Source organism: Culex quinquefasciatus, chromosome 3, assembly GCF_015732765.1.
Source record: "Culex quinquefasciatus strain JHB chromosome 3, VPISU_Cqui_1.0_pri_paternal, whole genome shotgun sequence".
Lineage (NCBI taxonomy): Eukaryota > Metazoa > Arthropoda > Insecta > Diptera > Culicidae > Culex > Culex quinquefasciatus.
The window spans coordinates 5,748,132-5,766,633 of NC_051863.1; the positions used below are offsets into that span (position 1 = coordinate 5,748,132).

Genomic DNA, 18,502 nt, shown 5'->3' on the forward strand with positions numbered 1-18,502 from the left:
TTGGGTAAGGCCGTTTAACGTATTAAATAAACACTTTTTCTTTAAGTGATTTATTTGGTTGTAAATTTTTGCTCGGGGGACCCCTTAGATCAAATTTTCCGGTAATAATTTTATGATATTCGTGTTCCTGAGACAATTTCACGATAGAAACATACACGAAAATGTTTATTTTCATCCATTTTAACCCTTTAAAAAATAAAAGTTAAAAAAAAATAAGAATCTGCCTTTTTTTCTGGTGTCATCTAGTATCCTTGGAAACGAACTTGATTTTCAATAAATGTGAATCGAAGCTTTTTTAACTTTCATTTTTTAAATGGTTAAAATTGATGAAAATAACAATTTTTATGCATGTTTCTAATGTGAAATTGTCTCAGGAACACGAATATGATAAAATAATCACCAGAAAATGGGATCTAAGGGATCCTCCGAGCAAAAATTTACAACCCAAAAATTCACTAAAAGTAAAAGTGTCTATTCAATATGTTAAACTGCCTTACCCAAAGCGTTCTCAGTCTCAGATGGTAGTCCCAGATGTCCCCTACAAGCTGCAGGTCGAACCGAGTTGATATCTGGATGGAACACTTTTTTATTTCAGTTTGAAAATTATGCTATTTTTTCACTAAAATGCCAATAACTCCCTTCAGATTCAACCAATTGAGATGCTTTTTCCTGCATTTTGTTGCATTTTTTAAGCCCTTTCAGATGCATTTTGAATTTTGAAATTAAACTGAATTTCGCCTAAGTTATAGCCTTTATAAGATTTTTGACGTTTTTGAACCACCAAACTTTGTGTCCCGATTTGCCCCACTTCCCGTTGACCTAGAGTGCTCATATTTTGGCCAGATGCTAGTTTTATATGTACAAACAACCCCTGAAAATTTCAGGCAGATTGGTAAGGTCGATGCGAGATGGGTATGTTTTGCTCGTGGACTCGCTCTTAAATGCAGAAAAGACCATTTTCATAAAGTTTTACTCTTTCTAAATTTTTTTCAGAATTTAGGCCTTAGCAAATTTTATTTCTTCTTGACATTTTTTTCAAAAAAGACTTTTCAGAATATATTGTATTGCGTTATTCATTTTTTTTTTATCAAATAATGACTTTTTAAGCTGTTTACAAATTTTAAATTTTGGGACCACAGATCGATTAAAGAATTAGATTTATTTTTCGTAAATTCATTGTTTTTTCCCAAAATATTGTAAGCAGCATAACCATAAGCATCTTGTGATATTTTTCGCCTACAAATTGTGAAAATCCCCCCTCACCTAGGGGGGGATATAAATTTAAAAAATGTACTAGTCTTATGAAAAAAAAATCTATAATATTTAAGCAGGTATGCAACAATTTTATAATTTATCAGAGATAGAATTAATTGCAGTTTTCAACAATTGAAAGATTTTCATGTACACTATCGGAATCAGTAATTATAAATTAAAAAATTACAATCAAATCATATAAATCTGGATTTCGATTGAAAAAATGTCAATTAAAATATTGTAGACACTTTTTTCAAGATCTCAGGACCATACTTCCCTCTCGCCCCTTGTGAACACGTGGTTTATGGATGACCCCGTACTTGTTTTAGATAGTATTTTATATCTTTCTTTAAAAAAAATGATCAGCCTTACTTTTCAATCTTTAAAGGCAAAAAGGTTAATTCACATTCAAATTTATCTCAAAAAATCAAATAATCTTTATATATAAAAAATTTCGATGGTTTTACTAAAGTTTGAAATTTTTTGTCGTATTTGTTTGCCATCTAATTTAATTAATTAAATACTAAAAATAACGAGTTATTCATTTTTATATACAGTCCAGACTCGATTATCCGAAGTTTCGATTTACCAAAGTTCGATTATCCGAAGGTTTATAAGGGACTTCGGATAATTGAATCATAAAAAAACATTTGTTACTCGTTTTTTGTTTATATTTTAATCATTAAATTTGAGTTCTGCGACCTCACTTTAGTCATATTTGAATAATTGATTGTCTATTAAATAATAAAATGCATTTTTTCAATATTTCGTCACCGCCATATTGGCCGCCATCTTGGATTTAAAATTTGTAAATCACTTTAGTGTAGTTTAGGGTTCATACTCAAGCACAACAATCGAAAATTGGTTCGATTATCCGAAGTGAAATTTTTCCGGAGCCTTCGGATAATCGAGTCTGGACTGTAAATGAAAATAAATGTACAGTTCAGTGATAGTAAGACATGGCTTGAAAATTAATGATGACGCTTTTTCCCGAATAACATGAGCTTTAAAAAATAATTGTGAATGCTAATTTTATACTTTAGTAAATATTCGAATGATGGAGATTAAATGCAAAAATAATTTAAACAAAGGTTTTTTTGGTATTTAGAAAAAAAAAAATACTATTGTAAATTTTGTGATTTTTCAGTAATACATTTTTGTCTGATTAATTAAGTAATTAATGATTTCACTAATTATGGTTATGACAAATATTTTGCTCTTGCATAAACATTTTCCAAAAACTCATCCAACATTTAAGTATTCACTTTTTGTCTGACATGTTATTAGTCATTCAAGGTTGTCCAAATGACCTCCATGGAATTTTTTTTATCGAAAATGGTCAATTGATGGTAAAATAGAAAAATTGCACAGAACGTAGGCCACAAATATGTCAGATACCACCAAACAACTCCCTAAAACAAAACAAGCCTTTATTGAACCTTTGAGAAAACTTGTATTTTACTTAATATATTCGACCTCTTCTGGTTTTACCATACTCTTACTCAGTTGAGCTGGCTTTGTCACGAAAACATCTTAAACTTAGATACACGTTTATAATATTTGGTGTATTATCGATCGCACAATTTTCAAAAATATTTTTATTTAAAAACATGTGAAATTTATCTATTGCACATTAATTGAGTTGAAAATCATACTAAAAGAGACATAATTTTGAACACAGTTTTGCGTAAATCAGAGGGCATTTATGTTAAATTCAGCCAAAATAACATACAATGTTAAAAAAAATGATTTTCCATTTGTTGTTGACCATGTTTTTCCTTGATTTCAAGAGAAGAAAAAAGAGATTATTTATACTCACCTGCCATCAGTCCCTCGCGTGGCGTACCCGATCTGGTTGTTTTTCCGCTATTTTCCTTCCTTTAAACTTTTTTTTCCCTCGCTCTACAAAAAGATGGTCCGGCCTGAGTTAAGGTGCAAATTTGGGTGCGTAATCGAATTATGAGGAAAATTTTCGGGGAGCCCCGTAAATGGATTGAGGTAACGGAAAGTTTCCTGCCGAGTGTTATTTACTTTTGGGAGGGGTGTTTAATGGTGGGAGGTTTAGGGTTGGGTGGGGAAAATGGATGAAAGAAACTCAACCTTGGTTTTTTTCTCCCAGAGGAAGTTTTGAGCACAAATCACAAAAAAAGGAAAGGAAGTTTTGCGAACGACTTGGAGCGAAGTTGTCAGTGGCGATTATTGGATTAAAAATCACCTGCCCAGAGAAATTTGGTATTTGCCCCCGAGGGAAGGTCATCGAGGTGGAAAAAAACATCTCGTTTTGGTAAATTTCTCTAGTCGTTTGTTATTTCCAAACTATTTATCTCGCTAACCTTCTTCTTTTAAAATTTTACCTTTCATCTTACGTTTGTTTGCACAATAATCTGATTTCACTGCACCATGGATACTTTTGCTCGGCAAAATGTTCTCCCCTGTTTCTCTTCACGCTCCATATTTCAAACCAATGGAAATCACTAGGAAATATAGTTCCTGCTCGCTCTCTCACTCCCTTAGGTTGCCTTCTGTCACATTCATCCGAACTTTACAGTCGTTCATCATAATTTATTACAACCTACTTTCTTTTGCTTTTGCTTCCTTTTTCCGACCATTTCCGCGCACTTGAAAAACTTTAAGTCAATAGTTTTCCGACTTTTCACTCTCTCACACGTACACAGTCCATTTGAGCGGGGGTAAAATTTTTGATTTAGTACAGTTTTAATGACTATTTAAACATGCACACATTCACACACACACGTCCATACCTTTCATCGTGATTGCATTTGGTGAGCCGGGAAAAACTTTCCGTTTTCTCAACTTTATTACCAGAAATCAATATTTGCTCGGGTCCTTTTCACCCCCCCCCGCTTTCAGCTCATTTGACTAATTGCGAGCAGTTGATGCTCGCTCGATTTGGAAATCAAACGGTTTGGAAACTGACCCGTTGATTGCAGTTACAAGTATTTTTGTTTTCTTTTTATTCTAGTTGCTTGTTTTTTTTTTGCTGTTGCTTATTCCATTTTGTTTACCCTCAACAGAAACTTAACATTTATACAGACACAACTGGTCACCGCGAAAAACATTCGAGACAGAGATATTTTTGTGTTTTGCTTTTATGATTTGGTTTCAATTTTTGTGTGTAACACATTTACACAAATGGAAGAATTTTACTTTCGTTTGTTGTTACTTATGATTACTGGTATGATTTACAGATTTGTTTTCATAGTTTTATTATATTTACAATGATGCAAAGGACGCATTCGGGTTGCAGATGTCGAGGAAAGTACAACTGCTAAATAAATCAATCGATAAATGAATAATAATTAATAAAAGCGAAAAATAAATATAATGGAATTTGGAAAAAGCCAGGTAAGATACAAACTTGAAAAAAAAAAAAAAACAATATAATAAGCAAACTGTATATTAATTGCCAATACACTGAAAACAATGACAAAAAATGCAAAAACATTATTACTTGAACATATCACATGACAGGGTGGCCAGACCATCAGACTTTACGAGTTGGCAAATCGATTTTTTTTTTAAATAATTTCCTATGAAATTTGCGATCTCAAGGACACCTTCATTAAAAATTACAACACACTGACTTGAAAGGAAAAAATTAATTTCACGTAAGTAAACAAATCTTTTGACAGTGTTGCCGAGACCATCAACATCGTTTTGAGACTAAACAAAATTTCATTGAAGGTTTTGGCCCCTTCCAAACCTCGCAAAAAATGCCTCGCTTTGCGTGAAACTTTGTCCTAAAACATATTTTTGGTCCTTTTGAAATCTCGTGACATAGGGGCCGTGCGACCCCTTCTGTTTTTGAACATTCGATGTATGAGCTTTTTTTTAATTTGTGACGCCCAATCTGATAGCGTCCTCAGAATTTTGAAAAAAAATATTTTTCATTGAGAAAAAGTAAAAATCTCTGCCTAATCAACTGTAAAAATAAAGTTTAAAACAATTATGTCAAATTATCAAGTTCCATAAAGTTTCCAATTTTTGGAAATTATAAAAAAATTGACGCAGAGAAATTACAACAAAATATGAAAAAAAAACATTGGTAATTTGCTTATTGGTTGTGCACACTTTCAGAAAAAAATTATCTGATTTTTTAAATCTTTGATCCAGGTTAGAAAAACAACAATAAAAAGAAAACTTCATTTTTAAACGTTAACAAAGAAGGTGTAATACAAGGAACTTTTTTTTGGGAATAATCTCAGAGGTTTCCAGCATCAGGTTATACTGGGAAGTAATGAACAATTACTGGTTTTTTTTGAACAAGTTTTCTAATAATTCCGGTATTATCAAGCAATTGTCAATAGATAATTGTTGTAATTTCGGTGATTCTAATTTCTTTTTTTCTCAATTAAAAAAATACAAAAAATTAAAAAAAAATCAAGTTTTTCAACATCATATTCAAAACTAATGTGGCTATTATGAGCGAAAAAGTGACCAAAATATCACAACAAAAACAGAAATTCCCCACAAAACGGGAAGGGCAAAAAAGAAAAATGCTCGAATCGGGTTCAAAATTGAACTGAGCGTTTCCTGGCCGAAATAATTAGACCCGTATTTTTTTTGAAATACGCCGTGTTAGGGTGGTTCAAAATTTTCTCATCGGAAAAAACAGCTTTTTTCACTAAAACTGTAATAACTTATAATTTAATAAATTAATAATTTTAATAATTTCAGCGATGGCCTATACCTTTTTGGGTGCAAAATTTTTCGTAATTGAAATATGCAACTTTTGATTCAACCGCCCAAATTTTCGCAACTGTTTTCGTAGTTTTTTCCGTTTTTTCACGTGGTGCGTCGAAAATCCCAGTTTTTATTTTCAAAAGATCTTATCTCGGAATCATGTTAAAACAACTTCACAATTATTTGAATTGTTATGTAAAATTTTCCGAGAAACCAGATAAAAATATTTTCTGACATAGGCTTTTTAGTTACGAGATCTTTAAAACGCCATTCAAAGTTTTTTTATCACCTTTTCAAATGTTAGGCTTGAATTTTGAAACTTTTTTTCCTTTGAAACCTAATCTAAACGGGTGAAACTGCACGGAGTTATGATTTTTCTTTCAAATGTAGTTTTTGCGAAAATCTATGAAAATTGTTATTTTAAGGAACACTCTAACACGGCGTAGGTCACCCTTATAGCGAAACAAATAAAAAAACGAGTTTAACTATTTCGGGCAAGGAACCTCCAGAAAAAATTTGAACCCGATTGGAGATCTTTTTTTCGAATCCGGCTGATTTCGTAGAGAATTGCTGTTTATAAAGAATATTTAAAAGTTCCAGTATAATTTATTCATTTGGTACGTTCTTTTGATGGCTAGTTCCACACTGAGTGCGCTAGTTCCGCACGAGTTTCGCCGCCATCTTGGAACTGAAACTCTAGTGCCGCACTCGATATTTTTTCAGTTTCATGCGAGTTTCACGCGCACTGACAAATGACGTTCGATTGAACCAAAACTGGCACCGACGAGTGCGGCACTCAGTGCCGCACCGGCTCTTGAAACGAACGTACCAATTGTGTTATCAAATTTGTAGACTAGTTGAAAAACAATTTTTTTGGCATCCATCTTTTTTTTTGTTCAAAAATTCCATGGAGCATCATAGAATCACAAAGAATTACTCAAATTTAAAAAAAAATCGTTACGCTATATTATTGCTGGGTAATTCTTTATTTCCTCTTGCTTAAAATGCAAGTAATTCCGGATTACTTGCATGTTTGCTGGAAACCTTTGACATCGCAAAAGTCGAGTTGAGTTGTTATTTTTAAAATTGCGTTTCAATAGATCGGGTAAAGCGGTTCTAGCTTTTTTTTTACAAAATTCCAGCATGCTGGACACCCCTTGAATCAAGTAGTACATAATAAATAAAAAAAAACTGGAAAAACTTTTTCAATTGATCTTAGTTCTTCAAAATTATCTCAAATGAAGCTTAGTAAAAATTGAAGGATTAAAAAAATCCCTTGAGATATTTTTGAGAAAGACTTAGAATTGTTTTTGAAATTCAGTTGTGGATCAAACGATAAGATTTTAATCTCTTGGAATTTATGGGATCAAATTATTTGACAAAAATTGTATTTGTTATTTTAACTCGAGAAAAAGGGGGAATTTGTATGGAAATTCCCCCTTTTTCTCTAGCTTGGGATTTTAGGTGCTAATGATTTGCAACATATCAGTTGAAAATCTAATCGAAGCTTCCGGTTATGTTTTAATTCCATGAAATGAACTTTTAACGAGTTTTAAGATTTTGAAAGAGTTGTAGTACTAATTTCCATAAAATTTAGTAGTGGGAGGAGATATGGTAATGTTGATGTGCAGTAGTTATTGCTATCCTTAAGGAATTTTAATTGATACATTAAGAAATATTATTGCAAAAAACTAATACCATAAAACGGGGTGACTTTGATAGCCGGGGTGACTTTGATAGGTTTGCGATTTTTCCGCAGAATGAAGAGTACAATTAAATTACGCAAGGAATGATTTAGAAACATACTGACCGTGGTAGAGAAGTGTTCAAAGTACCTCAAGAAGAACTTTTCATAAAATTTTGACAAGTTTAAAAAGTTAGTTAACTATAGTTTAGAAAATGTTGATGAAAGTCATTATTTTAAACTTCTCAAAGTGTCATGATTTCCTCAATGAACATGATTCTTGATCGAAAACAGAATGAATTTTCGGATTCTTTGGACAATTTTCCACTAGGAGAAGGTCAAAAAAGTTTGTAAATAATAAATAATATGTGTTTTTGAAACACAATTTAAAAAAAATCTCCAAATGTATAGGCAATTTCAGTTGAACAAATTTCATGTAAAATGTGAAAACTTGTGATTCGTGCTTCGAATTCAGTATAAAATGTAATAAAAAACGATTATTTTATAAACAAAACTAGTTTAAACAAATTTCAGGCAAAATGCCGATTTTTTAACAATTTTACCTAAAATTTATATGTAGTTTGCTAAAAAGCTTATACCCTTAGTTAGCTAAATATAAACATTGATTTTTTTCTTAAAAACTATATCAGCTACTTTAGTGATGGTACATTTAGCGTAAAAATAAAGTTTGAACATCTTAAATATGATTTTAACAAGAAAAACTATGACTATCAAAGTCACCCCGGAATACAAACTAACAATTTTTAACGTAACTATTTTTCCAAACATTATTGAAAAAACTTTTTTCCGAAATAGTTCTTGGACTTTGTGTGGCCTACCCCAGTACATGTTTTAAAAATAAGAATCTTGAGAAAAACCTTACCTGTTGGAAAATATTCCAAAAACAAGTTGAAATCCTATCAAAGTCACCCCGGTTTACGGTACTCAAAATCATTTTCAATGATCCATTAACATTTTAGAAGATAAATATTTAAATTAACTATTCAATATAATCCGTCAGGAAATCCATCACCAGATGTAATATAAAAAGAAAAAAAGGAGATTTGAAACAAGATAAACAGATGAAAACAAACTCAAATTTGCTCTGAAGTCAGTAATTCCAAAGTCAACCGTGCAACCGGAAGACCCTTTTAGAACTTGGCTGTACTGTTTATCCTCGCAATCCGAACCTGTAAAGAGTGTGTGTCACTTTGCATTTTCTGACGGACCAAAGTGTGTGTGTGGGGGGCAGGGAAGAAAGGGGATAGAAAATGTTGTTTTTTCCTCAGTTAACACTACACCCATTAATGTTTTGCCTCTCTTTTGGTTGTTTTCGGTACAGTTGCTCTTATATTTACTGGGTTGGGTGGAGATGACTATTCACAGAAGCGACGACCCGCGAGGTTCGTTGCCATGATGGTGACGTTGAAGTTGATGAGGATGAAACAAGATGTGCAGCTGGTTCCTAGTGGTGATGCTACGCCGTTCTATTAGCGTTGGGATCATCTTTGCTGGCGCAACACTGCTGGACGTAAGCTGGGCTCGGGATGATTACAGGACAAAGCGGCAGCTCGGACGCTGCAATTACTGCCACGACTCACGGGGACGACTCGCGAGCGACGACGACGACGTCGAATTTTAAAACGAACCGAAGTCAGCACGGAACGGACCATTTCGAGCAGAGTTGATATGAAGTGGATTAGTTTACTGATGTTACTGCTGTGCAGTGTCAGGAGTAACACCAGCAGCAAATATCTCGACGGGCAGCAGCAGGTCGTCGCCGGTGGACCACTGCTGGTTTGCATCGCAGCTGGATGTTCACCTGCAATTGGTGTCGTTCAAAAAAGGGAATAAATTTAATTAGTCCTTCCGGCAGTGTGGGGACGCATGGTGACGCACCGTTGAGCACGTGGACCTGCACGCTGGACGAGATGGCTCCCGACGGGACGCACGTGTAGTTGCCCGAGTCTCGCAGAGTGGCCCGCGTCAGCAGCAACCGGCTGGTCGTGCCGGCTTCGTTCTTTTCCGTTTCCAGGCTGATGCCACCCCGCACCGAGTCAAAGTCCACCACCGATGAGCCGTGGTACCTGGTGGAGAGTATGACGAGGGGTGGAGGAGAAAGTATTTTAAAAAATGTAGCGTTAATAATTAAAGCTACATTCAGACATGTTGAAGGGTTATGCGGTAGGATGAATTTAAGGGGGAATATTCATAAATTTACACAACACTTCATGATTAAGTGATTCCATTCGCAACATTGTTTCATACTACGGTGCACGGCGTGGCTGGAACAAAATCTATATATATATATATGAAAACATTCTATCGGTGAAATCTGCGTTTTTAAATTTTTGGTTCAGATTTTTAATTGATTGATCGATTTTTAAAAATTAAATTTTATTACAAATTTGTAAGGAAATTTCTCACCCTTAAAACGCTGTTTAGTGTTCGAAAATCCGTTTTCATTGTCGAACGTAATTCCACTTTAATGACATCCGTCTTTTATGTGAACTTCGCTTGACCTTGAACTTTTGGGATCATGTTTGCAACTAAAAATCATCCAAAATGTGGTTGTCTTTAAAGTGGTATATCTTTTGACAATCAAAATGGATTTTCAAACTCTAAACAGAGTTTTAAAGGTGAAAAATTTCTCAACAAATTTGCGATAAAAAATCATTTTCAAAGATCGGTTCACCTATAAGGCTAGATCAATTAAAAATCTGTACCAAAAATCAAAAACCTTAAAATTTTGAAAAACGTAATTTTTACCGATAGAATATTTTCATATATATATATATATATATATATATATATATATATATATATATATATATATATATATATATATATATATATATATATATATATATATATATATATATATATAGATTCTGATTCAGGCCAGTAAAAACAATTTTCTACGTGTAAATCTCCGATGGGGTATCTCATTTTATAATATTTTGTTCCAGCTACGCCGTGCGCTGTAATATTATTGTTACAAAGTACCTCAATCGGTACTTTGAAACTAAAAAAGAGCACGTATTTTTTTTTTGTACATTTTTACTATTTTAATTTTCATTTGTCGTGTTTGGATTATATTTGTTTTTGATAGTATTTGGCTTATTGTATCATTATCTTTTGCCTTTATAGTTTTTTCATGTTTTTACAGTCATTTTTTTTTGCTTTTTTCCCAATTTCTGCTGTAGAATTACTGCATACTTTTTTCCAAAAAAAAAATATATATATAAAAAAATATAAAAAATACATTTTCAAAAATATTGCCAAAGTCAAATAAAACAAGTCAAACTGCCAACCCTAAAACCTTCTAGAATTTAAATTCTTCTTTCTAATGCTTGAATTAAAAAAAAAACAAATGGATTCAAATATTATATTTTTCAGAATTTTGAAATAAAAAATATCATTCAAAATGTAAATAAAATTCTGTATTTTGAGAAAAGATTTTTGATCGATTTTTTTCCGGTAAAAATATTTCCGAGACTGAAAAATCAAGTCTGTCGTATAGAAATTTCCAAAAACCATCAAAATACCTCTTTTTTAGTATTTTTATTTTTAAAACCGCTGTAACTTAACAAGGCTTTGACTTAAGACAATGGGCAATATGGAGACTTTTATGTAAAATTGTCTGGAGAATCGACTCTCGTGTTCGGTTTTTAAAAATTTTGATGTTTAGAGCACTTAAAAAAAAAAACAGTTTCAGTAAATGATTTTTGGAATTTTTTAGGTGAGTTGCTCTATCCTGCATTTTTCGTGAGTCTTTTTGTAACATTTTAGGCTATTTTCACAAAAATTTTGAACGAAAAAAAAATCGTGGGCTCACCTTCAAATTTCACTTTTAAACTTAAAAATCAAAAAATCTCAAAAAAGTGGAGTGTTTTTTTTCTTTCAGAGTATTTTTTCGGAAAGCCCGTCCAATTTCCTAAAAGTTTGTCTTTAACAACTTTTTGATACGATGCAACGGCTTCGACATACAGCAATGTTTAAATTACGAAATACAAAAATATTTAAAACACTTTACCGATTGTGTATTTAAAATTCTGTATTTTGAAAAGGGATTTTTGATCGATTTGGTGTTTAAGGCAAAGTTTTGGGTTATGATTAGGATCTTTCTGAAAAAAATGGTACACGGAAAAAAATGCAATTTTTTCAATTGACTTTTAATACTAATTTGATATAGATATTTTTTTTCATTTTTCGAAGTTTTGTAATATGTTTTAGGAGACTAAAAAAGACATCTTTTCAAACATAGTGCATGATGTTGCAAAATCGGGTTTAGGAGATATGAAAAAATAGCTACTTTGTAAAGCAAATTTAAATTTTCAATCGAAAAGTTTTTTTTTCACATTTATTTTTGATAAAATGTTCCGTTTTAAAGCTTATGCTACTTTTAGGTACAGGTTTTATTTTTTTTCGGTTATATATAATTCTTGAACAAAAGCACCTCTTGAAAAAATATATTTGAAAAGTTAAGAAAATTTTTGAAAATCGGGCAAAATGAGCTGAAAATGATTTTCGCTATAAGTCACCTTATAAGCATGCAATTATCAACTGACGGATATCTTAGAAACTATGGGTTTGATTTTCAATGTTTATAATTTAAACTTTTGCGATTTTTTTTGTTCGGACGGACGTTTTGCTTCCTCATTCGATGGAAGGTTGGAGCAGATGGGAATCGAACCCCTGATCATTCGCTTATAAAGAGGACAGCGTTACCATTCGGCCAAACCTGCCGCCTTATTTTTTTAAAACCTTTCAAAAGAAAAGTTTGGTTTTAATATTTTGAATTAAATTTTTATTGAAAAGGTCAGAAAGTATCATAAAAGTTTCATTTTTCAACATTGAAATTCGGACCAAAAGATTCCGAGATATCTTCAGTTGCAAATAAAAGGCAAATTACAGGCTTTTTAGGTGACAATTAGAAATAAAACATTTTCCTCGATTCGAATTCTTTGTGAGGCTGCATCTCAGAAATTTATTTTTGGATTTTCCAAGTTCCAGAGAAAAACAATAACTTGCTAAGCTTTTCAAAAATATTATTTCCAGCGGTGCTTTTCTTTCAAAAATTATATTTTAATTTAAAAAAAACCAAAAAATATGAAAATTGATAATATGATGTTCTGATACCTTAAAAACGGTAAATTTAAAAAAATGTGAAGTACTTTTCGATAGCAAATTCGATTTTGAATTTGAACAAATCAAAAAATCTGCAAAAAATACCTCCAAAATCACTTTAAAATTTAGATTTTTCTCTAAATTTGTGCATGTTTCAAATTTATGTAAGGTTGTTTTCGATTCCCAGTCTGATTCATCCTAATAAAAAAGCAGTTACTTTTGTAAAAAAGTTGTGTTAAAGTTCTGTTGAACATATCCAAAAACGATTTAGCGCAATTGAATTTATTGTGTTAGAAAATTTATAAAATAATGCTATACTATTTTTTTCGTAAAAGTCTTTAGCAAAACCAGTAACTTTGTTGAAGACACCAAGTCGATCAGAAAATCACTCTTCTAGTAGTTTCCCTAGTTTTGATAACGGTATATTTTTTTCAAAGTTTCACTATTTCTTTTTCATTAGAAATACGACATTGGGTAGTTTTTTTTTGCAATCCCAATCAAGTTTTGGCTTATTTAAATTCAGTTTTTACGACATCAACTTTACACAGTTTAAAAGTATCATTTTTGATTCTTGTGTAAAAAGTTACTACTCAGGAAAGTATGTGAATTTACAAAAATTTCGAAATAATGTTCTTTTTACAGTGTACTTTTCAACTTCTGTGAAAATCAAAATAGATCCTACCCCGACTCTGTTGAGAGTTTCCACTATTTTTGTTTTGAAAATTTACCGACTGCAACCTTTTATGTTTTTGCCTTGATTTTTTTCTTTGATCTTTGTTTAGCTTTATTTTTTAAGGTGTGAAAATCACAATACGTTTAACAATCCCAGTTGCTCTACTCACCACGAGATGGACGACGCGTGCACGTTGACGACGCAGGACAGCGAGATGGTGCTGCCCTTCTTGACGTGCACCTCCTGGGAGCCCATGATTTTGGCCCGCGCTGCTGTCGAGAAAGAATCTAAAAGTTAATCGAAAAAAAAAAAAACGAAAAGATTTTCTGTAGCGTCGAGCTCTTGCATGCCATTCTTTGTGTTTTGAATAGAGGTGAATTTCGCTGAAATTGCTATGTTTTTAAATTTCAAATTCCTTATAACTCTCAATAGCGGACGCACAGCAATTTGTCAATCGAGCACACTCGTGACAATTTTCCGACCAAATGAGTACCAACTCGTGCTTGTACATGCATGTGTCCGCGCCACCGGCTGTGTGTACCGGATCAATTTAGAGCTTTTCCGGGCGGAAAACGCGAATTTTCGCTGATAATTGATGGTGGGCTTTTGGAATCGACGCGCAAATCGTCCGTTCAGACTGGATTTTGTCGGACTAAATTTCGAACGCAATTGCGTCATTTAGCTGGAAAAAGCTCGTGATGGTAAATTTGAGATTTCTTGGGATGAATTCAACAAAAAAGGGGGATTTCAACCAAAGTTTGTTTTTTTTTGCCGAAATACACGATGTTAGGAGTTTTGTTAGTTTTACTAACAAAGAGCTCCCAAAAAGTGTCCAATATCAAACAAACTCAGTGCAACGATGGTGGGCTCTCCTTTTGTTAGCGCCAAATCAGCTGCACTGATTGAAAATTATTCCTGGAAGCCATTCACACTGCATTCTAGAACTGCTCAAAGGTTATTACGGCCCCCAGTGTGTGATGAATCCGACCGGAGAGGAGCTGCTTCCGGCGCGTGGTACAAAAGTTCGAAACACACATTTGCGTGTGCACGCCACAAAAGCGTTCCAAATATTGCCCCGAAGTACAGCGAAAATAGTTGGAAAATAGCCGAACGAGTGGGCGGAACTGTGTTCATCAACCGGGACTAAACTTTTCCTGCTGTCCAGGCCTGGGAGCCTCATTGTCTGCTGCCGTTGCCGTCACGTACTCCGCAAAATCAATGGAGTCCGACTTCCGGCGAGAAGCAGGTCTAAATAATGTTGCCCCATTCTAGGTTCGGCTTGGATTTCCACGATTCTTGTTTATGCATCTATTGTGTTGGAATTTAGACTGTTTGCGCAGCATGGTTCATAATATGACATTTTGACAGAATAATAAGAGATAAAATAGCAATAGGTGAAAAGGTTTTACCAGTGATAATTTTGGTTTCAATTTAGTTACCAGTGATAATTTTGGTTTCAATTTAGTTAAAAAACAGGTCAAAATCATGCTATTAACAGCAAAAATTTAAACAAAAAGAACCACCCTAAATCCCAGTTCACGTATGAAATGATGGGCGCCTCTGTTTCGGGGGAGAGTTTGTAAAGCTTGCCACCCAACTCAGCGCACGGATTCGGGGAAATAATTTAGCAAACAATAAAAACTGTTAATCCATTCCGAAGCCGGTTACGATCAACACCCAATTTTCACTATACAGACTGGTGGATGGTGGATTTGTGACTCTCTCATTGAAAGTACGCTCTGGTTTGTGACAAAAATATTTAAGTTTAAAATACAAAAATACAAAAATGACAAAAATGACAAAAATGACAAAAATGACAAAAATGACAAAAATGACAAAAATGACAAAAATGACAAAAATGACAAAAATGACAAAAATGACAAAAATGACAAAAATGACAAAAATGACAAAAATGACAAAAATAACAAAAATGACAAAAATGACAAAAATGACAAAAATGACAAAAATGACAAAAATGACAAAAATGACAAAAATGACAAAAATGACAAAAATGACAAAAATGACAAAAATGACAAAAATGACAAAAATGACAAAAATGACAAAAATGACAAAAATGACAAAAATGACAAAATGACAAAAATGACAAAAATGACAAAAATGACAAAAATGACAAAAATGACAAAAATGACAAAAATGACAAAAATGACAAAAATGACAAAAATGACAAAAATGACAAAAATGACAAAAATGACAAAAATGATAAAAATGACAAAAATGACAAAAATGACAAAAATGATAAAAATGACAAAAATGACAAAAATGACAAAAATGACAAAAATGACAAAAATGACAAAAATGACAAAAATGACAAAAATGACAAAAATGACAAAAATGACAAAAATGACAAAAGTGACAAAAATGACAAAAATGACAAAAATGACAAAAATGACAAAAATGACAAAAATGACAAAAATGACAAAAATGACAAAAATGACAAAAATGACAAAAATGACAAAAATGACAAAAATGACAAAAATGACAAAAGTGACAAAAATGACAAAAATGACAAAAATGACAAAAATGACAAAAATGACAAAAATGACAAAAATGACAAAAATGACAAAAATGACAAAAATGACAAAAATGACAAAAATGACAAAAATGACAAAAATGACAAAAATGACAAAAATGACAAAAATTACAAAAATGACAAAAATTACAAAAATGACAAAAATGACAAAAATGACAAAAATGACAAAAATGACAAAAATGACAAAAATGACAAAAATGACAAAAATGACAAAATGACAAAAATGACAAAAATGACAAAAATGACAAAAATGACAAAAATGACAAAAATGACAAAAATGACAAAAATGACAAAAATGACAAAAATGACAAAAATGACAAAAATGACAAAAATGACAAAAATGACAAAAATGACAAAAATGACAAAAATGACAAAAATGACAAAAATGACAAAAATGACAAAAATGACAAAAATGACAAAAATGACAAATTGACAAAAATTACAAAAATTACAAAAATTACAAAAATTACAAAAATTACAAAAATTACAAAAATTAAAAAAATTACAAAAATTACAAAAATTACAAAATTACAAAATTACAAAATTACAAAAATTACAAAAATTACAAAATTACAAAAATTACAAAATTACAAAAATTACAAAATTACAAAAATTACAAAATTACAAAAATTACAAAATTACAAAATTACAAAATTACAAAAATTACAAAAATTACAAAAATTACAAAAATTACAAAAATTACAAAAATTACAAAAATTACAAAAATTACAAAAATTACAAAAATTACAAAAATTACAAAAATTACAAAAATTACAAAAATTACAAAAATTACAAAAATGACAAAAATGACAAAAATACAAAAAAAAATTAGGTGAATAGAAACGGTTATGTGGTTTATTTCAAATTAACCCATTAACTTTGAATTGAGCTTTTTCAACGCAACTGAGTGTACCCTCTGCCCTGTGTGTATTGGAATAAACTTTCCTATATTCTCTGACATTCGAATTATGTTCGTCGAGCGATGAGCACACATTTTCGGAAAATTGCACACCATTCGAAAGAGAGAGGGTAGAGGGCAAACAGTAATTCACAATCCGGGTGGTTCAGGCCACTGTTGATTTGTGGGAACGGTTCGTATGCGTGGCTGGATTGGAAGCATTCGAAAGTCAGTTTGTTGACATGTTTCGTGCAATTGCTGGGGTGCTTGCGTTGATTCATTGGGAAAATACAGAGACGGCACGGGGATCAGCACCAGTGTTTGACTTTCCGTTTACTGCAGAATAACTACTCAATTGTGAATTTTCAGCTCGATAACAGATAAATTCGACTTCCGGATCACCAATGTTTGGGCATGGTTGGATCAGAGACTCAACAAGCGATTTGTTGATTTTTGTTCTGACCAAGGTTCAGACGTTCTGGTTAAGTTTTTGAGAGTTTAACACAAATGGATTGATCTTCTTGTTCAGGTTAGTCAAACAGAAATATTTTTGAGGAGTTAAATTGAATAAAAATAAAACAATCAAATCTACCAAAAGTCACAAATTTTAAACACAAAAATTGCTAAACACCGCAATTAACAACATCGGGTGCGTCATTGGCATTAATTTACGTGCACACGTGGCAGGTCTATCGAGTATGCCACACACTTGAATTTATGCACTTTGTCCCTTAAGCCCAAAAGATTAGATTGGTTCATCAGCATGAACACACATGCACACACTCGCATAGATAGATAGTGAATCACGTCAGCCAAAACTTAAATGGAACCACGTGCTGCTGCTGCTGCGGTGTTCTCGCGTTGATCCTATCAGCTGCGTTAATTCCTACCCTAAACTAACGTTGGCGTGATTTGGTGGTACTTTGGGACAGTTAAATTCACAATTTATTAAATAAAAAAATATCAAATTTGTTTGGTAAGCAGGCATTTTTTATTTTTCCTTATTTATATGAAAACAGATCTAAGTCTATTTTGAAATATATGAAACTTTAGATGAATACATTAAAAAAAACGCAAGATTTAATTTTGTTTTGCAAAATCTAGTCCTTGTTCCTAGAGAAGTGGTTTCCGAATCAAAAGCAAACACTTTTATCTTTTTATAGTTTTATTTTTCTTTTGTTGACGTGTAATACTCAAATACCCCGATAATTACTTCAATTATTTGGAGGGTTAGGTAAGGTTTTTTAAATCAATGCTTTTGGATTAAAGGTAATCAGTAATAGAAATTTACAGAATTTGGTAACAATTAAATAAGCATAAAAACTTTTTCAATTCCGTTGTGCAACTAATTACGTTTCCTCTCACTCTTGTATGACAAAATGGCCTCCCGAGCAGACGGAAATAACTTGGGAATAACATTTTTTGATATTTGAAAATACTAGGGCAATAACATTTTATGTTATTTATAACAAGATTTGTTATTCGACGTTATGATTTTTTTGTTATTGGATTGTTATTGTAATAACAGACTAATAATACTTTCAGTTATTCTTCGAACAAATCTTTGTTATTATTTTTTGTTATTTTAACAACTAATCCGATCATCCC

General features: G+C 32.2%; 1 protein-coding gene across 5 annotated transcripts in view; it reads right to left on the reverse strand.

The window, feature by feature from the left end:
* Nucleotides 1-8,477: 8,477 nt before the first annotated feature.
* The window catches only part of LOC6050873, a 461,546-nt gene continuing 451,521 nt past the window's right edge, over nucleotides 8,478-18,502 (reverse strand). For 3 of the 5 annotated variants that reach the window (XM_038266227.1, XM_038266230.1, XM_038266226.1), the window contains 3 exons: nucleotides 13,615-13,732; nucleotides 9,542-9,729; nucleotides 8,478-9,464 (listed from right to left, as the gene is read on the reverse strand). In XM_038266227.1, coding sequence (XP_038122155.1) covers nucleotides 9,145-9,464; nucleotides 9,542-9,729; nucleotides 13,615-13,732 — 626 coding nt within the window. In that variant the 3' untranslated portion in view covers nucleotides 8,478-9,144. The remainder of the gene's footprint in view (nucleotides 9,465-9,541; nucleotides 9,730-13,614; nucleotides 13,733-18,502) is intronic. The other 2 variants (XM_038266229.1, XM_038266228.1) reach the window with 2 other exon arrangements.